This window comes from Apodemus sylvaticus, chromosome 13 (genome assembly GCF_947179515.1).
Source record: "Apodemus sylvaticus chromosome 13, mApoSyl1.1, whole genome shotgun sequence".
NCBI lineage: Eukaryota > Metazoa > Chordata > Mammalia > Rodentia > Muridae > Apodemus > Apodemus sylvaticus.
In genome coordinates this window covers 22,456,527-22,480,570 of record NC_067484.1, presented here as the reverse complement: position 1 = coordinate 22,480,570, position 24,044 = coordinate 22,456,527, and the positions used below count along the sequence as shown (strand labels likewise).

The 24,044-nt window shown below is 46.8% G+C and overlaps 1 protein-coding gene across 1 annotated transcript in view; it reads left to right on the top strand.

Moving 5' to 3' along the window:
• Myo5b (myosin VB) overlaps nt 1-24,044 on the top strand; it is a 313,010-nt gene that overhangs the window by 163,983 nt on the left and 124,983 nt on the right. Inside the window, exons 5-7 of the mRNA XM_052155754.1 lie at nt 8,716-8,872; nt 18,353-18,496; nt 20,046-20,127. Coding sequence (XP_052011714.1) covers nt 8,716-8,872; nt 18,353-18,496; nt 20,046-20,127 — 383 coding nt within the window. The remainder of the gene's footprint in view (nt 1-8,715; nt 8,873-18,352; nt 18,497-20,045; nt 20,128-24,044) is intronic.

Here is a 24,044-nt window from a genome sequence, read left to right as displayed (position 1 = left end):
AAGGTGAGCTTACCTAAGGGGTCACCTGGAGAAGGGAGGGTGCTGTTGGAATATGGAAAAGCTTATATTTTATTGCCAGGTCAAAGGAAGCCAGTGGTAGTAAGGAAGAGCTTGTGTTTTAGGTGGATTGCTTAAGTTCCCCAGATCTAGATTCCAACTGGATATCTGGGTAAGGAGAGGTCCCTTTGTTCCAGGACCAAATGAAATAGCTACATTTATTATGCATATGTGTTACCATCATCACCAGCTAGTGACACAAACCACAACAAACCTGTCAAGTCCAAAGTCACAGCAAGTGTGTCCCCTGTTTCTTGTGATCACCCCAAAGGTTTTTAGTTTCCAACTATGCTTTAGAGGTCAGTAGATAATTGCAAATAGTAAGGAATACACCACAGAACTCAATGACTGCCTAGGTCTGGAGCCACAGAATAAGGGGGCAGGGGTGCATGCACGCGTGGGGGGGTGGTCCTTGCTTATGTGTTGGGGAAGTGGGATGGATGGAGCATTCAGGGGTTCTTTCTCTCAGATGTGGTGCAGACAGGCCCATTGGGAACAGCACCACCCAACACAAGTGTTATTGCTTTCATGTATGTATCACAATACACCTATGTAGTTTATAAACAGAGCTCCTGACTTCTGGGATCCCTGTGAAGTCCATTTTCATCTTATCAAATAAGCACTTGAGACTGTGACTGCTAAGCACAAATTATTCAGCTTTCTCTGTGTACTTTTGACAGTTTCCTAAATGGCTTGAGTTGAGTTCTGGGCCTGTTGGGAATAAAGGGGGGTGGGGCTTTACAGGATGCCAGTGCCTAGTGGCCAAGATTACTATAAGGTTGGAAACAGCTTATTGTCACCCTCACCCCTCAAACCTGGGGGCTGCAGGGCCCCTCACACAATGCCCTTTCAGGCATCTGGGCCCATGCCCTTACCTCTATCAGGCCCAGCTCTTTTGTTGCACCTCAGATGTTTTACTTGCATCCATAGGCCCAGATTTTTCTCATAGCAGCAGTGTCTTTTATGTAGCGCCTGGTCTTGGGACAGAGCTCTGTCTTGTTAAAGTGATTGCAAACGTGTGGCTCTTAGGTCACACCTCAGTCATCCTCCCTGGAGTTTTCTGTATCTTTCTCCTGCTTCACCTAACTTTACCTCCAACCTCACCTTCCTCTCCCCAGCTTGCCCTCTCTGCCATGTTACCACTCCTCTCTGTTCAGCGGGTTTTTATTGCCTCATATTAATATGGGCTTGATGTTCCATCTCAGGTTATTTCATTTTGTTTCATTTTGTCGAAACAGGCAGGATACAGTGTTGCCATTTTGAAATAGTCATCCTTTCCAAGTTTCACTGCGGCTTTTCCCATAGTCTCCCAGCAAGCACCACTGTCCATGGTACTTACAGACGACTTTCTTGAACAGTTTGGTCCTGTTGTCTAGCATGGTGGCTTCCCACTGTAGATGCTTCCTATAGTAGATGCTCTGTGTATCAAAGGTGGTGTTGACAATGTAATTAGAGAGTAGACAGCAAGGAAGAGTAGATTGATTATCCCTGGGGTAAATAGAATATTTACTGACACTCGTGTTCTCAGATGATTTGTCACTCTAGAGAAAACAGTAGAATGGCTGAACACCATGTCAGAGCTGATAAGTCCTCTCTGTGCTCTGGCAAAATGAGATGTCCTCTCACTCCTGATTTACAAGTAGGCTGACTTCTAGGAGCCTAAGCATCTGATGGTCTCACTTCATCTTCTCACTGAGATTCCAGTTCAGAGATTTAGATCGGTGCCTGTCTGAGGCTCCACTATTCCTGCCTCGAGTGACCCATGAGAGCAGGATCACCAGACTGGTTTTACAAGATGGAAACTGCACAACAAGTTTAAGGGTCTCTGGCTTTGAGCTCAGCATTTGCCACTATCTATGAGTACGGGGCTTCAGGCTATGCTCATAACACAGTCCCAGGTGCTGGACCATCCATGACCTTTATCTGACTCTCTTTATCATGAGACTTAGGCTTTAGGGCATGAGGTCGATGATTAACACCTTAGTAAGTGCTGTGATGATTCAGTGTTCAGGCAGAGGAGCTGGCAGCAAGCCAGTCAGTGCTGCAGATGTCTGGCTTGTATATTACCTTGCATTCGGGCTATATTTGCTACAGTGTCCTAGACAGGAATGGTCATAAAGAAGATGCAGCCTAGACCAGGGAGGGTAGAACAGAGACAGAAACGTGTATTCTTTCTCTCTAGATCAGTCACTGTGAGCACATTTTTTGGACCTGCTCAGCTTCTGATTTCAGATACAAAGACTGAGACCTGTTGATTTTATGACTACTAAGTGTGAGATGCATGACTAAGGACTTTGCAAATGCCAGGGCATGATGTAAATAGGCTAGTAATTAAATTAAAAAGCAGTTGTACATGAGGTGTTATGAGGCGTGCGGTGATTGAGTACCAGGCGTTAAAAGCTCTGAAATGAAAAGTGGGTAATTGGTTTGATCTAGGAAAGCATCAGGCTGCCAAGGAGCAGGAGGGAATGAAGGACAAAGCCTTGCTGTGGCGTGGATGCAGTCAAGAGGGAGAAGGGTGGCAGGCAGTGAGGCTAGCAGAGGCGCTGGGTGGTCTAGGATTTGAGCCCAATGAGTTGTGGCTCTTCCTTAGAAACCAAATGATGCTACTGGAAGACTTAACAGCAGCGGGTAGGTAGAGCCTTGTGGGTTTTAGAAAGTCGCATAACATGGATATAGCAAAGGACAGAGTAATAGGCTACATAGTTGCTGACCAATGCTTGCAGATGATGACCGGCTTGGAGTTTACAGAGAAGAGAGAGATTGTCCTGGAAGTAAAGGATGTGCTGGTCTAGGCTCGGAGGGGAGGGGTGGTCCACCAGCATGGAGGTTTCTGTATTCCAGTGGGAGGGGTTGAGTAGAAGCTAGGTGGCCTGCATAAAGAAAGCCCTGGTTTTCTATTTCTAACTGGGCTCCCTGGGTCTTGGTATCAGGGGTGCTAAGGATTTAAGGCTAGTGCCTGAGACTGGTAGATCAGCACCACACATGCTAACTGATATGGCTGGCAGAGCATTGGGTAGGAGGGTCAGAGATGCCAGAGGTGACATGTAAGTGTGATTGGGACACCAGGCCCGAGTCACAGCCAGGTTGGTTGCTTGTGAGTCAGACCTCCGAAGCAGATTCCATAGATCCCAAGTCTCTCTCTCAGCTCAGAGACAACATTAGCATGATTTCTCTTTGGCTCCTGTATGCATGTTGGTGACCAGAAGACCACAGGTGGCAAATTACTCTGTAGGAAGTACAAAGAAAACAACCCTTCGGGAAGGGATTGATAACAAACTCCACCTGTTCTCTGGCTGTCCTTTGGATGAATATGTCTACACAACCCCAATACCATCTTCTGCACCCACCTAGATGGTGGCCAAGGGAGGCAACTCATCTCAGCTTAAAGTGCTGCAATGATAAACACAGAGAAAACATTAGAGACTTAAAAGCAAGTCTTTCCCCTCATGTGTCCAAGAAGAGGGGCCTGGGGTGAGTTGTGACTAGAGGCAGGTGTATATGACAGTGTTGGACATTAGAGGCAAGTGTATATGACAGTGCATTAGAGGCAGGTGTATATGACAGTGTTGGACATTAGAGGCAGGTGTATATGACAGTGCATTAGAGGCAGGTGTACATGACAGTGTTGGACATTGGAGGCAGGTGTATATGCTGGTGTCTGGCTTTAGAGGCAGGCGTATATGCCATGTCAGACATTAGAGGCAGGTGTACATGACAGTGTTGGACATTGGAGGCAGGTGTATATGCTGGTGTCTGGCTTTAGAGGCAGGCGTAAATGCCATGTCAGACATTAGAGGCAGGTGTATATGACAGTGCATTAGAGGCAGGTGTATATGACAGTGTTGGACATTGGAGGCAGGCATATATGCCATGTCAGACATTAGAGGCAGGTGTATATGACAGTGTCTGGCATTAGAAGCAGATACATATGACAGTGTCAGGCATTAGAGACAGGCATATATGACAGTGTCAGGCATTAGAGGCAGGTGTATATGCTGGTGTTGGACATTTTGCCAGAAGCTGCAGAATAGCTGAGTTGCCTATCCCAGAATCCTCTGCTCTTGTGTGAGGCAGAGTCCTTTCAGGGCATTTCCTGTCTGTGGAAGTGAATGCCATCCTAGAGACAGCTTGGACTTCAGCTAACACCAGGGCACTAGATATCTTGGCCATGGTTTGCCTTCTCTAAAGGGAATTTTACTGGGGTCAAAGAAAGGGATATATTGAAAAGCAGACTGACTCAATTTACCATCTAAGTCATCTCTATAAGTGGGCAGAATAGCTGGAGCCAACACTGCTTATATTTTTGGAGGAGGATGTGTAGAAATCTATATTTATGCACATATCCTTACACCCATTCCCAAATGGCCTAAAATTGGGAACTAGACTTTTTCTTACTCACAGTTTCTATGACCATATTAGTTACAGAATTACTGAATGTCAAACATGGAGATGCTTACACGGGAACACGCGTTGGGGCTTTCTACCTAGAGGTGAAAAGACAGGATGCCAGAGAAAGATGCAATGCCATGCAGCAAGGGCTGCAGCCACTGTCACATGAAACGTGGCAGCATATTAGAAGCAGGACAAAACAAACGGCTCTAGACGTCAAGATGAGAAACAATATCTTCTGAGGTGGCTAGGGTAGGGAGTCAGGATGATGCCCAGGGGTCTGTGTTGAAGAAACACCAGGTAGAGGGAGTACCCCAAATGCAACCCTGGGAGAGGAGGTACGCTGCACATAGACTAAATGGTCAATGTGCCTGATTCACAAGACCATAGTATAATCTGGTAGTCAACATGCAGTGTGCAGAGCTCCTCTGTAACATGGTGCAGTGTGACATGTGACAGACTCACAGAGCCTGTCAGAACACTCTTTTAGACTGCTCCAAACTCACTAATGGCCTCAGTGCTGTATTGTAGCGGGGTCCAGAGGCTCATCTGAGGACCCTGAACTTGATCTGATGAGGAGCTGATAGCTATTTAACTTTTTGAAAAAGCAAAAAATGTAATTAGAGCATCGATTTAGAAAGTTAATGTGGCAAGGGTGTAAGGATAAATTGGAGACTTGAGAGCCCAATCAAGGCAGCCACTCCACACAGCTTAGAGCTCAAGGATCTCAGTCTTAAGAGCTACCGAAATGATTGGCTAAGTTAACAACTGTGTGTCGAGTCAGATAGCCCATCAGCCATACAACTGAGTGCAAGCTCAATCTGTTCTAACATCTGTGTCCTGGATTCCGGGTTTGTGGCAGGAGAACAGCTAACTTAGGAAGAACTAAGTGGAAGGTGGTATTGCCCCATCATCCTCTGGATAGACACACAGTAGAGTAGATACCTCACAGGCTTATTCAGAGGAACTTGGTGGTCTAGGAAGTGGGTTTATCTGATTTGAACCTATATGGTGAACCTGTCCTTAAAGTCATCAGATTAATCAGTTACTTCCAGTAGTTGTCACTTAAAAAGACTCATATCCAGAAATGGTGTGTGTGTGTGTGTGTGTGTGTGTGTGCGTGTAGTGTGTGTGTGTGTGTGTATAGTGTGTGTATGGTGTGTATGTGTCTATGTGGGTGTTGAGTGTATGTGGAGGGTAGGTGTGTATGTGTGTATGGGAGTGTGTATGTGTGTGTGTGTGTACACGTGTGTACACCATCTTCCTCAGTTGTTCTCCAACTCCTCCTTTGACACAGGATCTCTCACTAACTTTGAGCTCACCCATTGGTTAGACCGGCTGGCCAGCCAGCCTCAGGGATGCTCTTGTCCTGGCTTCCTCGCTGCTCGGATTACAGGTGCACATACTCGTCCAGCCTTCTATGTGCATACTGAGGACCCAGACTCAGGTCCTCACACTTGTGCAGCAAGCACTCTGTTGACTGAGCCTTGTTGCCAGAACAGTGCAAAGAGTTTTAAAGTTGAGATAGGTAGCTGTGATGGTGATGAAACCCTGGCTAATTCTTGGCCTCCTCAGCCTGCTACCCTGCTGGGGTTTGGTGCTTTCACTCCTTTAATCTTTTTTTTTTTTTTTAAATTCTTGACACTTGTCACATAAACTAGCCCCTTTGTTTTTCTTCTTAGCCACTCATCTTTGGACCAGGCCACTTGTCTCCTAAAGCATCTTACTTGTATGCATCCTCTTCTCTGATCAGCACATGCGCATGCTTGGTTGTTCCTCAGCGTTGTGCAAAATGATTGGCACCTTGACCCTGAGAGTGGAAAGTGATACGGCTCCCTGCTGTGAGCCTTGTTTGTCCGCGTCAAGGGAGATGTTTTACCCAGATCCCTTTGCTGTTCAATTTCCTGTGTGTGCTATGCTGCGGCAGGAAGCCTGGGGCACTGGCGTGCTCCCTCTCCTACTGAGCTATTTCATTCTGTTATATACACCCCTGGATCCTTGTTAAATGGAACAGTTTGTGCCTCTTCATTCCAAGGGGCTCTCTGCTGAGGGCCAAGGCTCTGTACATCCTGAATTCATCCTCTTATTAAAAAATAAAAGCTGAGCAAAGTTCTGAAATCTTAAACTGCCTGGACTGGTTGGGACCTGCCCAGTCTGGTTGGGACCTGCCCAGTCTGGTTGGGACCTGCCCAGTCTGGTTGGGACCTGCCCAGTCTGGTTAGGACTGGTCCAGTCTGGTTTGGACCTGCCCAGTCTGGTTTAGGCCTGCCCAGTCTGGTTGGGACCTACCCAGTCTGGTTCTTGTTACACAGAGGGAGCTCTCAGGGTAACACCAGAGAAGAGAGGTGGCCCAAGTCATACAGAAATGACTGTTGCCAAAGTGTAAAGCCAGGCTGTGCTCCTAGTCATCTCAAATGCTTGTGCTCCTATCAGTTCTCCAAGGACCTGATGACAAACATATTGAGAGCAGAGGTGGCACCTAATATTGTCTCTGAGGTCCAGTACATATAATATAAAGCAAAAAAAACCAAACAACAAATGGATGGAAATGGAGGCTGGAGAGATGGCTCAGCCTCTAAGAGCACTTGTTGCTCTTGCAAAAGTCCTGGATTTGGTCTCCAGCACCCATGTGGTGACTCACAAACATCTGAAACTCCAGTTCCTGATCCTCTTCTGGCCAGGCACAGATATAGTAAACATACATAAAGCCAGACAAACATCCACAATAAGAAAAGTAAGGAAATTGGTAAATTGATTAATTAATTTAAAAGTGGAAGAAATGGGAAATAGCCACATTTGTGGGCCTGTTTGGAGGCTACCTTTTAGTGTTATGGGAGCAAGGAGAGAAGAAATAAGTTCTGATAAGAGCAAAATAGCTTAGAATGGAGAGGGATCTCAGGATTAGGAAATTTCATTGCCCAAGTACTAGGAAGAAACCACCTAAGTGTTCATATAGTCGGTTGTGTGGCCAATTTAAAGATCCATATGTTCAACTGTATCCGCTTTCCATCCAGATCCCCAAGGATCCCTTTTTGAATGTCGGTGACTGTGAGCTGAGACCTCAGTATTCTGTGCTCATGGGGCCTGGCCTGTGGATCCAGTTTAGCCCACTCCCTGCTCGCAATCCTTCACACGAGTCTCCTTCCAAGCGCTCACCCCTCCAGCTGGCCTCCTTTCTCTGTCTAGTCTGTCTGTCTGTCTGTCTCAAGTAGGACAGACTCCTTCACATCATCATCCCTCGTCCGGTTTCTCCGCATTGGCCCTGGCATGGAAACAGCTGGTGGGTTTTCCCTGCTCATGCTGATAGTAACAAGGCAGCCCATCAAGGAGCCCATCGGTTGTTATTACCCACTCTGCCTAGGAAACCATGGGACCCAGCACTAAGAATTCTGACATTTAAGCATGCTTCCATTTAGGAAAGGGGGGGGTGTAGATCCACTGAGTCCTAAGCTTCTTAGAGCCTTCCAACTGACCTTGAGTGCATATGTGGTACCAGGCACTGTTGTCAGTGCCGACAACTGCAAGTAGAATGTCAGCCTTCCTTCCTGGGGTTTTGTGAATGTGAGGGATGATGACCAAGTTCACCACTGTAAGCAATTTCTTACCCTCAACTGTGTCCCCAGATGTTTGTCATTCCTTCTGCTCTGAATACCTCTGTTCCTTGGGGACATAAAGAGATGTGCCTTTCATCTCTTATATGTGTTCCTACGTTGCCTTTTAAAAGAATAGCTGTGGTTGTTTATCCTGTGTGAGGCATCCTTTTTTCCTGACTTGAATTTAGCCTCTTGTCCCTTTGTTGCAGTGAGGGTAGCAGCATGCGCTCTATGTATCTGTAGAAACAAAATGTTCAGATGCACACAACTAGCCCATTAGCTAGATTCAATACAAGAGAAGATCCTCATTCTCATCAGAAAACTTATAGAGAATTCAGTGGCACACAGTAGGCCTGTTGGAGGAACAAAGACAAAAGGATGTATGTGTTCTTAGGATAATGGGCACTGGGTCCCTATTTGTAGGGTAAGCCCCTGGGTAAACCATACTTCCACTCAGTGATGGAAGACCTGTGCTGGTTGAAAACCCTGTTCAGATATGCCTTCTTCCTCCCATTTTCAGAGCATGTGTAGGCCTATGAGTGAGGGCAGACTTTACAGTATCCACATTTACCCCCAAGAAATGCCTCTTACCAGGTTGGCCTGCATCGGAGTCCCTGGCAGGGAGCAGCACCTTGCCAAGGCCAGTGACTGACCAGAGCTCTTTCCCTTCCAGAGATGAAAAGAACCAGTCGATCATAGTCAGCGGAGAGTCTGGAGCAGGGAAGACCGTGTCAGCCAAGTATGCCATGCGCTATTTTGCCACAGTTGGTGGCTCAGCCAGTGATACCAACATTGAAGAGAAGGTCCTGGCATCCAGTCCCATCATGGAGGTAAAGCCTTCTTCCCAGGGAATCTCTGGGGTTGAACATGGTGTGGGCAGTGAAGAGACTCTTTGAAGCAGCTCACTTAGGCAGCACTGATACTCTTCCTCTATTAGGAGAAGAGGGTGGAGGGGCCTCTGAAACCCCACGTTAAAGATAACCTGACCAAGTCCTGTCCTGCAGGGCCCGTGTTGGGCGGGATGTCTTCATGCTCTCTGTGTCCCTGGACCCTGTGCATGCTGTGGTAATGGCCCCTCTGTGACATGCTGCACCTTTGCTGCCTCCCCTTCTCGATGCCATTGTGGGCCAGAAAGTTAACATTTCCCAAGAAGCAGTAGATACTTGGAAAATCTCTGTGCATGAGAGGGCAACTCTCATGCAGTCTGAGGCCTATGAGTTGAAACTGGATCCTTTTGTCTTTGTGGGGAAGATAATAAAGGAGAGCCAGCACACTTATGACAATATCACTTCTGCTGAAGGTCTTCAGAAACAGTTACCTGGAATGGCATGAAGTAGCCAAGACATGCCCTGTCCATTTCTTCACCCTGTGTGGGTCCTGTCATCAGCTAGGACATTGTGACAGCAACCTGGGTTGAGTAGGCTCAGAGAACGTGTGTTCAGGCCAAAATTGTTTCTAAAAATTAGATCTTGCTGTAGCTAATAATAGTTTAAAGTCAGATCTGTCAATCTATCATCTATCTACCCATCTGCCTACCATCTATCTATTCCTATTCCTATCTCTCTCTCTCTCTCTATCACTGTCTCTATCTCTCCTCTTTAAAGGGTTTGTTCTGATGGAGTAGGACTAAATATCTTCATAGCCTGGTTCACTTTGTGTTCTACTGTTTGAGTTTATCCTTCTTTTGCTGGCCAGGAGGCAGATAGGGCTTATTTTATTCTACATAGTAAGTCAGAGCAGGAATCTGAAGCAGAAGCCATAGAATGTTGCTCCCCACCTCATGCTTAGCTGTCTTTTTTTACATAGTTCCAGGACCACTTGCCTAAGGAATGGCGCCGCCCATGGTGGACTGGACCCTCCCGCATCAGTTAATCAAGGCAGTCTGTAGCAGACATACCCATAGGCCAAGCTGATGTAGGTGATTACTAAGCTGAGGATTTCTACTCAAATGACGCCAGGCAATCAAAGTTGGCAGTCATAGCTATCTACTGCATTCCCTCTTGAAGCAGATCTTTTTATTAGCAAGGCTACACTCAGCTTACTCTATCTCCAAGCTGGGAAGCCCCTGTGTTTAATTAAGAAAAAATATAGACGCATTATGAAGAGGACAGGGCAAAAATGACACCCAGCCCAACCAAAAGTCATGCACATTTGTGCCTCTGCCACCTGTGTGTCATTCCTACCATCACCACCCTGATGCCTGCAGGAGGGTGATCTGGAGCGCTAAGGGAGAGAAGTGAAGGTGCTGACCAGCCACAGAGAAGATCTGCAGGGCTATCTGCTGAACTAACGCCCTGAAGCTGGAGTCCAATCCCGAAAGGGCTCCCGGGGTGGGGGAGGATGGGGGGGGTGGGGGGTGGGGGGGATGGGGGGGTGGGGGGTGGGGGGATGGGGGGATGGGGAGTGGGGGTGGGAGGGAGAAGGGTGCAGAGAGAGGGAAGGGGAAAGCTGGTGCTGACAGGAGTGTGAGCAGCCCCGGAGGGAGGAAATGGATATGCCCAACAGACCAGCCCGCCACAGAGGCCCGAAGGCACCTCAGATGCCAAGGGAAGCGTGTGTGTTTTGGTAACTATGCAAGTGACTAGATAGTGGGAAATGGTTTTAAGCAAGTTTTATAGAAAAGCAGATTTTTTTTCTGGGTGTGTTGTTAGCACATGGAAAACTTCATCGTTGTGGGGAAAGAGCTGTATTGCTAGCAGTCTCACCCTGGCTAGACTGACATGCACCCAAAACATCTTCCCCAATAGAATTAGAGCTGCCCTGTTGGTTCCCAGGTAGAAGTTCCCTGACACTGAGACTTATAGCCGCCTGGCACAGATGTCTTGTGGTAAGGAAAAACTCCACACCATTTTATGTCCCTTCCTCTCTGCCACTAATATGGACTTAACTCCCTTAACTCTGGAGTGCTATTAGGCACAGTGTCAGGTTTTTGGGTTTTGTTGTTGTTGTTGTTGTTGTTGTTTTTGTTTTTTTTTTGCTTTCAAAGATTTATTTATTTTATGTATGTGAGTACAGTCACTGTCTTCAGACACACCAGAAGAGGGCATCAGATCCCATTACAGATGGTTATAAGCCACCATGGGGTTGCTGGGAATTGAACTCGGGTCTTCTGGAAGAGCAGTCACTGAGCCATCTCTCCAATCCCTGTCAGGGAGTTTTGATGATATTATTGAAGCTGCCCTTTTCAAAAGATCAGTGTACTTCTAGTTTGTGGGTCTTCAGATAAGTAATTCTTCCATTTTATTTTTCCGAAAGTTAGGGCTTGTTTATAAAAGTTTAAGGGACACGCTCTCACAGTGAACATTACCTATTCAGGACATCAAATGGAGACCTTACTGGGTTTTACAGCTGCTGTCTGATTTTAATAATCTATACAAGAAGGGTGTTGGAAAGTTAATGTTTACCTGATCATTATGAAAAGAGTCCTTGATGAAGCTGAATGGCATTTGGCTGGGGAGGAAGCAAACTGCCCAGTTGAGATAAGATCTGGTTTTGTTGCAAGTTCTAGCCCCATCAACCCAGACAAATCAAGGCAGCTCCATGTCGCGGGGCAGCACACATCCTGGACCTTCCATGGTCTCCTTTGTGTCCCTCTATCCCTCTGCTTCCGCCAAGTGCAGGAGTAAATTCAGAGTCTCAGGTCAAGTCACAGAAGTTTTTAGTTATTTAAGCTAAATTTCTGCCTTCCAAACTGCTTTCCCAGGAAAACTTTCCTTCCTGCTGAGTGCCAAGAGACTGCCTGTCCTCTAAGAATTCATTATTCTTATGTAAATTAGAGCATGGTCGATACAGTTGAAGGTGCTTTTGAGAAGAGATTAAACACTACTAGGAGAACTTCCATTTGCAGGGTGCTTTGGAACTGTTTGGGTGCAATGATGCACGCCTTTATCCCAGCACTTGGAAGACAGAGGCAGGAGGATGGTGGAGTTGTAGCTGGCCTCGAACTCTGTGAGTTTGGCCTTACAGAGTTCATAGTTTGAGGCTAGCCAGGGGTACATAGAGAAATCTTGTCTCAAAACTAAAAAAGAAAAGGGAAGAAGGAAGGGAGGGAGAGACAGAGACAGAGACAGACTGATTACTGTCTGGAAGTCTCAAGCTTAGAGCGCTGGACTGCACATCTTGAGTTTGATTCATAAGGTCTAGAAAAGAAAGCAGTACTGTACTGGCTGGTTTTGTGTATCAACTTGACACAGGCTGGAGTTATCACAGAGAAAGGAGCTTCCGTTGGGGAAGTGCCTCCATGAGATCCAACTGTGGGATATTTTCTCAATTAGTGATCAAGGTGGGAGGGCCCCTTGTGGGTGGTGCCATCCCTGGGCTGGTATTCTTGGGTTCTGTAAGAGAGCAGGCTGAGCAAGCCAGAGGAAGCAAGCCAGTAAGGAACATCTCTCCATGGCCTCTGCATCAGCTCCTGCTTCCTGACCTGCTTGAGTTCCAGTCCTGACTTCCCATGGTGATGAACAGCTGTGTAGAAGTGTAAGCAGAATAAACCCTTTCCTCCCCAAGTTGCTTCTTGGTGGTGATGTTTCTGCAGGAATAGAAACTCTAAGACAAGTACTCTGTATCTTTCATAAGCATCAATGTGATAGTGATGTTTCTGATCTAGATACATTGTTGTAGAACCATCCACTTAAAGAGGAGGAGGTGCCTCTGAGAGTGTGAACATTGACAGAATCCCTGTGGTTCTATAGCCAGCTGGCCTTTCACATCCTGATGCAGCTGACACTCCACATCCTGATGCATTGCCTCCGGTGTTTTCATGGGTATTGGAACACATGTTTTGTCTCCATGTCATTAAGTTTGGGTGAACTTACTACCCACAACATGCATTCATTAGTAAGAGGCTTTCCACAATAAATTCTATTTGTATCCAGGTTAAGTTATGTAGTCTAAGACTTCTGAAGTCGGGCCCTGTCTGTGGCCCCTGTGCAGAAGAAATCCATGGACTGCAGCTTTGGTACCATACGTGTGCCTGCATTAGAGCAGCTAGGCCAGTATGTAGCTCACACTGTATTTTCTCTGACTGGCTTTCTCCATTGATTGACTTTCATGGCTCAGTTTACCTTTTAGGCATATTTCAGAGACATGAGCCTTCTGCTAAAGATAAAGCAGAGAATTCTCTCTTTGGTGCTTGGTGACTAATCAAAGTAAATGTTAGTCACACTTGGAGTTCAGTGCAGGCAAGGCACCATGTTACTAAATAAGACAAAAGGGGCATTTTCAAAAGTTTGTATTGTGTAAAATGTGCATGGAAAAACATTCCACTTTAGGTATATGATTCAGAAGCATGAAGTACACTCACTGTGAATCTATCAGGACCATCTGTTTCCAGAACTTTCCCATTACCCCAGTAGAAACCCTGTTCCCAATGGACAATTACTCTTTCCCTTCCCCAGGCCCTTGGCAAACTGATTTCAACCTCTTGTCTTTGATTCTCACTCCTCTGGGGACTCCACATGAATGGTATCATGTAATACTGGTCCGTGTATACTGGGTTAACTTTATTTGGCATGGTGTTTTCAAGGTTCACCCATATTTTAGCATTTACCAACACTTTGTTCTCTTTATGTCTGTATATCTCATTGCATAAATTCACCAGGATTTGCTTAGCCATTTCTCTCCTGATGGGCATGTGGTTGTTTCTGCCTTTGGCCTATTGTGGATACTCTTCCTATGGGTGTTGATACAGACCCTGGAAATACTTTTAAGATATGGTGGTTGCTAATAATTTAAAATATGCACTGTTCGTCACAGCCTGAGTAGGCTGCTGAGTTCTCTGAGAAGGATGCTTTGGCATGCTACAAACATAAGAGCCACATGCATCCCCCAGAAGACCAAGGCCTGCTTAACTGCTTGGATCCGGATGAGAAGCATAGATATGAACTACCCTCATGATTGCGTACATAAATATCATTGTTTGGGCCCCAGACATTAACTCTCTGCCTTGTGCAACTTGTTGCTTTGGAAACCAACAGCTAAGCACTCAGGGCTCCTCCCTCCAATTGTGAGCCATTGGTGCTACTTTGGGGGGAAAGCTTGAATTTGGTTGTGGAGAGGAGGCAGCAGAATTAGGAAGAACCCCGGCTGGGAATCCAGTGTTACCAATAGAAAATGAGAAAGTTTTAAAGTTGAGCACAACTTTTCAAAGTTCCAGGTTTAGCCTTCCTATGAGTCAGGAAGGCAGCTTTGGCCTCCTCCAGTGCCTCAGTTAGGAGCAGCTGATTACTGACTACTCTGCCCTGTCCCTGGGAAGAGTCCCCGGCTCACCCCCAAGCAATCAGTTACTGTGGCATGTCTCCTTGCTTCCACTGCAGACACTTCCCGGGGAGACAGAGAACTGGACATAGTCAGAGTGTGCACAAGTACTGAGCTGAGTGGCAGCTGTTAAATTATGCAGACTAGAGGCTGGGCTGGGATTGGCTGGGACAGATTGGTCTGATTTGTTGGCAGTGCGCTCTGACCCCATTTTTCTTAGAGCTTGTGAGCATCGCAGGAGGGATTTATTCCTAAGTCTGCACTGATTAGGAGAGCATTGCTAATCAGGAGACCGGGATGGAGGCAGGGACAAACCCCAAGTCCAGGTTATGGGATCATGAAACCAGATGGACAACCCTAAGAGCCACAGATACTTCCCCTACTTTAAGGAGAAAGGTTGGAGCTACAGTGAACAAAAATGATTTTAAAAAAATGATAAAAGACCAAAGGTGTGAGTTTTAGGGTTTTGTGTTCATTGTTGTCTTTAAAATGGCACAGCTGTTTAACCACTTCAGACAAGAATCTGGTTCCTACATCTGTGTTCTTATGCAGCCTTGCATTTAGCTACTCCCATGTTGTCTATTTTAGACTCTGCGGCCCTTTGTCCATTCTGTGTTTTCTCCACTGGTGTGATTCTGCTCTCTGGGATTCACTGCAGGTTTCTCTTCCCCAACCTTGGCCATTCTGCTGGCTACATGTTTCCTCTCTCGTGTTTCTACACAGCTCCTGTCTGCTTCTCTGATGTGTAACCCAGGGTTAAAATGGCTCATTGTATTCCTGTATGTTACTATACAGTTTACATAGGAAGTCTATTCAAATTTCATATTTCTGTATGCATAAACAGCAAAGAACATGCTGTGACTGTTTGTCTGTTTATTTGTTTGTTGGTGCCAAGATACCATTCTATAACCCTGACTGGCCTAGAACTTGCTGAATTGGCCAGATTGGCCTTGAACTTACAGAGATCCTCCTGCTGCTGTCTCCCAAGTGCCTCAGCAGCCACCACCTGGCCTGTGAGGATGGATATAGTGTCTGTTTTACAAAATAAGACATTTGAAGTTCATTCATCGACAATAGTAGCAGTAGATTGTGTTTTATAACTTCCACACACTGGCTTCTGCTGATTGCTAACTGGTGTTTAGCATTTTCGGTTATCTGTGTTTTAAGAGTGGTAAAATGTAGATGTGTGTTGCCATAGCTTTTGCAGCACTTTAATAGGCAGGCCCCTGGGCCTACTACAGCACAGGGCCAGGAGGTTATCTCCCTGTTGCTCTGTGTTGCAGCCACCAGTCATGCTGGGCTCTGTTAATCCATCGAAATTCTAAGATGAGGGCGGTCATACTCCATTGCCACTGTTGTATTCACTGGTGGGAAATCTACACAGAGAGACTTTACCAGAGTGCATGGCCGCTCTAGCATGTTAGGGGAGGGAGGGAGGTGGCTGCAGGTCCTTGACTGTGAAGCAAGAGGAAGCAGAGAGCCCTTCAGGTGCAGCTGCGTGGGAGCTCAGATGCAGGGCTCATTCCTTGCTGTTTCTGAAGGATATCTTCCTCCCCTCCTGCCTGAGAGGGTAGAATGGGGATTGTGGTGTCTGCAGTCCATCCTCCACAGCCCTACACCCCACCAACTGAGCTGAGAAAGGCTTCCGTGGAGGGCTCAGAGTGCTTTCTAGGTTCACTTCTGATTTGGCTCGGTCCTTAGAACTGTGGAAGCTGTCCACGTGTCAGGCAGCTTCCTTTCTGACATGAGTGTCGGGGGCCTGGGAAACCGCATGCAGGACTGTGAGTTCATGTAGTCTGAATCTAGACTTGAGAACCCAGGTGTACTTGAATTTAATTCTTGACTGCTTCGTAGCCATATGACCTTGGGCAAATTATTTGACATTCACAAACCTGTATCCCTGTAATTAGATGGAAAGTGATGGCCATCTCTCAGAGTTCTTGTCCACTTTAATTGACACAATAAAAAGCCCAGAGCCTTGCATTGGGGACCTGGGATAGGCTAACGTTTGCCAACATTATAGAGTACGGTCAGCTTTTCCATCTTCAAAACAGAACTGCCTTACTGAAGTATGACAGTCTGCCATTGTCCCGTGGTGCTTAAGAGTCGTTTGAGTTGACGACTTAGAAGCCCACCAACATAATCATGCACCCATCCTCTCCTGGAGGAATGGCAGTGTGTGCAAGGGCCCAGAAAGATGCATGGTAGATTTCTTCCAGCCTGTAGGGTCAGAGAAGGGTTGTCTACCTGCCTTCAGGTCTGGATTTGGACAAGAAGAGCTGGTAGGCTTGGGGAGCTGTGGTAGGCATGGGGAGCTATGGTAGGCATAGGGAGCTGTGGGAAGAGAGTCCCAGCACGGGGTACAGCGTAGATGAGTTGCGTGTGACCATGGAGAGCTAACAGGGCTGTTGGAGAAAAAAGACATGTTCTGGTTTTTAGAGCAGGGGACCATGTGCAACGTCTTGAGTGCCGAGGCTGGTGAGCTGCTGCTACCGTGTATGTGGCCATGCTGAGGTTCTGAAATAAAGGGCGGTGGAAGCCACTGAAGCATCTTACACCAAGAATATAATCAGGCTCACAGTTTTCATGGATTGTTCTGTTAGTCAAGAGGAATATTGACTACAGGATGCAAGGTCAGGCATAGGAAATGTACAGAGAGATAGTCGACATTATCTAGGACAGACGGTGGTGATGTGGGCCAGGTCCATGCAGTAGGACAGAGAGAGAGAGAGACCAAGCAACGGTGTTTGGCCACAGGACATCACTTTGGAAACACGGGGCGTGCATGGGTAGAAGACCAGTGCTGGCAGAACCACTTCCCCAGCAGAGAGCGAGGGGAGGGAGCAGTGACAGTTGTCCCCATGAAGTGTGAGAGTGTTAGAAGTCACTCTCAGGTCTGGGAAGCAATAGAGATGTGCCTTCACCTCAGAGACCAGCTGGGATTTGAAACTAGCAGATAGAAGAACTTGGACCACTGGTTGGCCTTGGCTGGCCCGGACTAGAGGATGGGTTTGAATCTTTCTTTCAACCTCTTGGCACTTCATATTTTCTAGACCACTAAAAATTTGCAGTGGGATTTTCCAAGTGTTTTCACTACCTAAAAAATAAAAAAATGTGAATAAACAAGAGATTGAAATAAGAAAATCCCATTATTGGTGTGTTAGTTGTTGTGACTTATAGAAACCAAAACTTCCTGAGACCAGTTATTGAATGATTGATTTTAAAGAGTATTATGGGATGGATGTGATGGCACACACCTTTAAGTCAAGAACTCAGGAGGATTCCTGTAAATTGGAGACCAGACTGGTCTACATAGCAAATTCCAGGCCAGTTGGAGCTACATAAAGACCTTGTCTCAAAAATTAAAAAAAATTGTACTGTTGAATCTGTGGCCTTGCTGTGTAGGAAATGACCCCTAGTGTGGGTGGATTCCTGATCCTAGTGGGTGGTCATGTCATTTGATGGCCTTTCCAGGAAGTGCCATTCACCAGTGTGTGGGGTGGGTGGCATTTGGTTGCCTGATTGCATGAGGGGTGGAAGTGGATTAGGCACAGCAGTTGGTATTCTCTCTCAGAACTGTGGGCACTGATTTGGTGGCTCCAGAAGATCAAAGCCAGGGTCTCTGACTCTCTGAGTCTTTGCTTTGCTACACAGGCCAGGGTGACTGGGTTAGTTGTTGCATGAATTCTAGACAGAAAAGGGGAAGAGGAGGAGAAGAGGAATGTCGGGTAAGAATATCCCTTACCTTTAAGTAGTCTTCTGCTCAACAACTTAAGTGTGACCATTTTAACTGTAAAAGGGCCTGAAAATCAGTTTGTTTTGGTTTCATTTAAGTTAACTAAGTAGGACTTCCCATCCAGCCCTTCGTCCTCACAATAGCAGAGGTGTGCTTACGGAAGGAAAGGTGGGATTCCTTGCTGCCACAGGCCTACGGTCTTGATGTCAAGAAGGCTGTGGGCCGTGGGGTGGTGGGGATGCCTGAGCACTCCACTGACTGAGCCGCCTCCCAGCGCTTGCCCTTACCTTTTACACATCTCTATTGTCTGCTGATCCAGGCCATTGGGAACGCCAAGACCACTCGCAACGACAATAGCAGCCGATTCGGGAAGTACATCGAGATCGGCTTTGATAAGAAGTACCACATCATTGGGGCCAACATGAGGACCTACTTGCTGGAGAAGTCCAGGGTGGTCTTTCAGGTGAGTGGCAGGCTCGGCCATTCGTACTTCACCTCCGCTACTGCTCCTCCCACTCCCAGGGCTCACAGAGAAGCCCGTCTTTTAGCCTGGAATCAGTGTTCTTGTTTTCTTTCTTCTTTCAGAGTAACATTCATGCGGACTGAGCCTCAGGTTTCCATAAACCTTTTACATAGTATTGCTTTGCTTCTTGTGTGTTAAACCGGCACTGGATCCAGGGCTAAAGAAAGCGCAGCCGGCCTTACAGTCTTAGCATTTGAGAATGTTAGAGGCAGCCTGGGTTTTAGTTTTCAGGGAACCTGCTTGTTTGATAGGTCAAAAGTAGGTGTGTGGCTAGATAGATAGATATATATGCTGAAATAAAACACTCAAACATACACACATGCACATATGTACACACACACACACACACACCTGGTTTTCTTTCCTAGAAGTGCTGTGTATAAACACCACTCACTTCTTCCTCATCACAGTCCTTGGTTGTTTGCTGCCAGCCCTCCTCTTCCTCCTGCTCAGTTATCCCTGGCCTCTGCCTCAGCCCTTCCTCTGCCTCAGCCCTTCCTCTGCCTCAGCCCTTCCTCTGCCTCAGCCCTTCCTCTGCCTCAGCCCTTCCTCTCTGCTTCTGTTGATGGTCAGTGAGTACTAGCAACCTCAACCACCATTCTCCCGCAGTAGCTTGGCCGTCTCATCACCAGACTGAGGCAGCCTGATTCAGTGGTGACAGTGGTGGCCTGATTCAGTGGTGACAGTGGTGGCCAGATTCAAGTCTGCAGCTCCCTTTGCCTTGTGCACAGTGGCTTCCCTGCCCCAAGGGTTCAGCTGTCCGTGGGAACCCCCAGTCTCCTGAGCAGTTCCTTAGTGCTGACTTCCTGCTTATGGGTAACAAACATTCCATGACCTTTCAGACCAACTCCTCCTACCCTCACAGGTGGGTTGGGTGTCCCTGCATCCTTCCTTCACTCGGCCGAGGGACAGGAAGCTCTGTGGAGTGAACTGACAAACTACCTGCGCTCCACCGTGACTCAAACTTTCTTCTGCTGTGACTGTTTCTCCCCAGGCCTCCTAACTATTTGTATACCACCTCCCCAAGGCCCCTCCCTGCTGATTTAAGATTGTTCTAGTCACGAGCGTCCACTGAAAGTCCCCAGGGACCTTCCTGACTGCCTGGCCCAACACAAGTCTTTACTTAACTGCAAGTCCCAGAGGAGAAAGGGAGCTTCCCACAGGGAACCAAAGGTCTGAGGAGCATCAGTCAAGCAGCAATGGTTATAGTGTGTGCTGACTGATTCGCCATTTGTGGCATGCCATTGATGTCTAATGTAGAAAGGAAATGTCTCCTCCACAGGAACTAAGAGGGAATAGTCCTCACGGGAGAAGAAACGACCTTGCCATAGCAAGTGGAAAATATGTCAGTTGAAATTGCAAGTGGTTGGGGCACGATGGGAAAACCTAAGGGAGAGGGTGGTCTCAGCTCATTCCCCCTGGGACCAGAATGGCCAAAGAGCTGGTCCTGGGAGCCCCTGCCTAAAACCCATCTCCTTCTCCTCCCCAGGCGGACGATGAGAGGAACTACCACATCTTTTACCAGCTCTGTGCTGCTGCCAGCCTTCCTGAATTTAAAGAGCTCTCTCTAAGTAAGTCATCCAGGTACACAGGGTCCTCTGCAAGGGCAGCTGCTACAGCAGGCAACTAGCAGCCCCGCCAGAGGCCTCGGTCGTGGATCCTTGTCTCAGCTATGTCCTTACTGTGTTCCTGCACCTTAGTCCCATCAGACCCTTGCTGCAGGTTAGTGATGCAGGGTTAGCTATAATTTCCAGGCTTCCTGCAAGGAATGAGCTGTAGGGATGGAAGTGTATTTGCAGAGCAGTGCAGGTGTCACCTCTTTGAAAGATGTGCCGCAGAGCTAATGGTTCCGTCATTCGAGTGCTTCCCGCACAGGCATAAGAACCTACATTTGAATGCCCAGAAAGCTGTGTGTGAGCACATATCAGTAATCGTGCCACTGGGTAATGGAGACGTGACTTCCTCAAGTTCCATGGCCGCCCAGTCTGCCTAGCTCGAATAGAGGCTCAGGCTATGTGTACAACAATAGGAGAGAGAACAAAGGAAGGAGTCACCTCATGTGGCCCTGGCCTCTGTGGATGCACACTGCTGCACAGGTGTGTGCGTGTGTGTGTGTGTGTGTGTGTGTGTGTGTGCACGTGCGTGCGTGTGTGTGTGTGTGTGCGCGCGCGCACGCATGTGCATGTGTGTATGCATAATATATATAATACATGTACATACACTGTATGTGTATGTATACAGCATAACACACACACACACACACACACACGCACACACGCATACACGCATGCACACACACATGCACACGCACACACCCACACATACAGATTTTTCTTTAAGGAAAAAAAAGTTGTGTTTCTTCTGTCTGCATCATGAGAAATCGGTCCCTTTCAGAGGACCTAGAGATTTCTACAATGCTCACCACTTCCCCATGACCGATGTCTGTTAGGCCATATCTTAGGGTTAAGATAGAAAGGATGAGGACAGTACTGGCCATGGTGGGAAAGGCTACAGACCACACAGATGAGGCTCAAGTCACCACAGAGTCACAGTTAAGTAAGATTCAGTGTTGCAAAACTGTGGATCCCTTGGAACAGGCATGGAAGCTTCTAGCATATCCATGGAGGAACACGAGAGGGAAGTGGAACAACCAAAAGTGCCTCACCACCTCACAACCCATGCTGTGACTCGCTTCTCTCTTATCAAATGAGGGAGCCCACCCTTTGTCTTCCCCATGAATGCATTAGCAAGGCCACCCTGCTTGGAGTCATTGACATGGAGACAGTGGAGGGCAGGCTTTTATTCCAGGCATCTCTCCTTGGGCTGGAGGCCCCGCTTCATCTGTCTGGGGCTGGACAGGGTCTTAGTTTTGAGACCTCTGAAGCTAAGTGACGGCCGGCCAACCCGGAGCTGAGCAGCAGCCTGTCCTTGGCCCATGATCTGTACCTGTGTCCGTGTAGGAAGAGCCTTGCCTAAAAGAGGATGTGAAGAGCTGGTTTGTTGGATTGGCAAAGGTTTGTTAGGTTTTGCAGCTCTGCCCTAAACAGATTGTTGAGGCTATATCCCCAAATCTTAGCCATCTCAAGGATCCAGTACCAGACCCAGCTCTGTCACCAGTGTCTAAAGTCCATCAAGAGGCATCTTAGTTAGTGTTCTAGTGCTATGAAGAGACACCATGACCACAGCAAATCTTATAAAAGAAAAACATTTAACGAGGGCTTGCTTACAGCTTCAGAGGGTTAGTCCATTGTCATCGTGGTGGGAAGCAAGGTGGCACGCGTAGCCCTGGAGAAGTCCATTGTCATGGTGATGGGAAGCAAGGTGGCACGCGTAGCCCTGGAGCAGTAACTGAGAGCTACATCCTGATCTGTAAACTAAGAGAGACACTGGGCCTGGCATGGCATCTGGAAACCTCAAAGCCCAACCCCAGTGGGTCATGGGAAAGTGATGAGCATTGCTTCCTCCACCAAGCTCACACTTTCTAATCCTTCTAATCCTTTCTTTTTTAAAAAAGATGTATTTATTTATCATATTTATATGAGTGCACTGTAGCTGTCTTCAAACACAGCAGAAGAGGGCATCCCATTACAGATGGTTGTGAGCCACCATGTGGTTGCTGGAAACTGAACTCAGGACCTCTCTAAGATCAGTCAGTGCTCTTAACTACTGAGCCAATGCTCCAGCCCTCTTCTAATCTTCTCAAATACTGTCACGCCCTATGACCAAATACATATTTAGTTGCCTTTGGAGGGAAACTCTTATTCAAAGTGTAAGTGCTTCCAGGATTTGCTTCCTTCCTTTTAACTTCTGTAGTATTTGTTTATAGATCACATGATTCAGGCCATGTTGATGCAATATCATATGACCTAGCTGTGGGTTCTGCCATAGCTTATCCTGTCAATTACAGTATTCAGTGGGAAGTTGTAATATGTGGGAAGCACAGGTTCAGCCAAAGTCTCCCCTAAGAAAAGTCATAGTTTACTTGAAACCCAGAAAGGACAGACTGGATGGCACCCACTGTGCTGGTCTGTCCTGTGGTTCAGTTGCTGACAAGTCCTTCCAAGGACAAGGAGTGCATGCTACCAGCCAGTCAGGGCAGGTTCTCAGTGGCCCTTGTTTGAGTACTGGTCTGACCTGGGGCCTTTTGGGTTGGATGCTAGCTCTTAGTCACAAGAGGCCAGATAAGTGACCATGATATGGACAACTGTCATTTTCCTCTTGTCTTCCCAGAATGGGGGAGGGGGAAACCAAGGTTTTTATGATAAACCTGCAGAAACCGTTTTTCTAAAGGTTGTTTTATGGAGACACAAATACTGTCAAGATCTATTTGCCTGGCCACTTGGTCCTGAATGGAACTTTAATAGGGGAGTTGTCTAACTTTTTCATTTACATGAGTTGTATTGAGGTTTAAAATGTCTTTTCCTTATTTCCCATTTATGCAAGGTACAGACTCTCTGTGCTTCTGCCAGAATCCTTGAAAATTACCCAATTCAATCAATTTCTTACATCTCGGAGAGCATCCTGGGGTGAAATGAAGAACCTGTGATAAGCTCTTGTGAGGCTCCCGGACCTGTGGGTGGATTGGCTGGGAGCCCTGATGCTTCGTTTTGGTTTCCTTGATAACCCTGATAAATAGCTGGGAAAGTCAAATAAAGAAGGGCTAGCCTGAAGCTCCGATGATTCTCTAGACACCGTAATCCCTAATCCCTCTCTTGTTCTTAACCTAAAACACATTATACAAAAATCTCTGCAAGTCTGGTGCCCCAGCATAACTCATGAATTTGTTGGAAGGCAGGGGATGTGGGTGTGTCTTGTAACCCTTGTTGTGTGTAATTTTTTTAATTTTATTCAATATATTTTTTATTTACATTTCAAATGATTTTCCTTTTTCTGGTCCCCCACTCCCTGAAAGTCACATAAGCCCCCTTCCCTCCCTCTGTTCTCCCACCCATCCCTTCCCACTTCCCTGTTCTGGTTTTGTCTTATACTGCTACACTGAGTTTTTCCAGAACTAGGGGCCACTCCTCCATTCTTATTGTACCTCATTTGATGTGTGGATTATGTTTTGGGTATTCCAGTTTTCCAGGCTAATATCCACTTATTAATGAGTGCATACCATGACTGATCTTTTGAGACTGGGTTACCTCACTTAGTATGATGTTCTCCAGCTCCATCCATTTGCCTAAGAATTTCATGAATTCACTGTTTCTAATGGCTGAATAGTACTCCATTGTGTATATATACCACATTAGTGCCACAGCCCGCGCTCCGACCTCTCCTGGTTTCTTTTGCTCCATCTAGCTTAGTTTCAGTCCCTTTGCATTCACTCTCATGAATATGTTAAAAGATTTATTTATTTTATGTATATGATGGGTACACTATAGCTGTCTTCAGACACACCAGAAGAGGGCATCAGATCCCATTACAGATGGCTGTGAGCCACCATATGATTGCTGGGAATTGAACTCAGGATCTCCGGAAGAGGAGT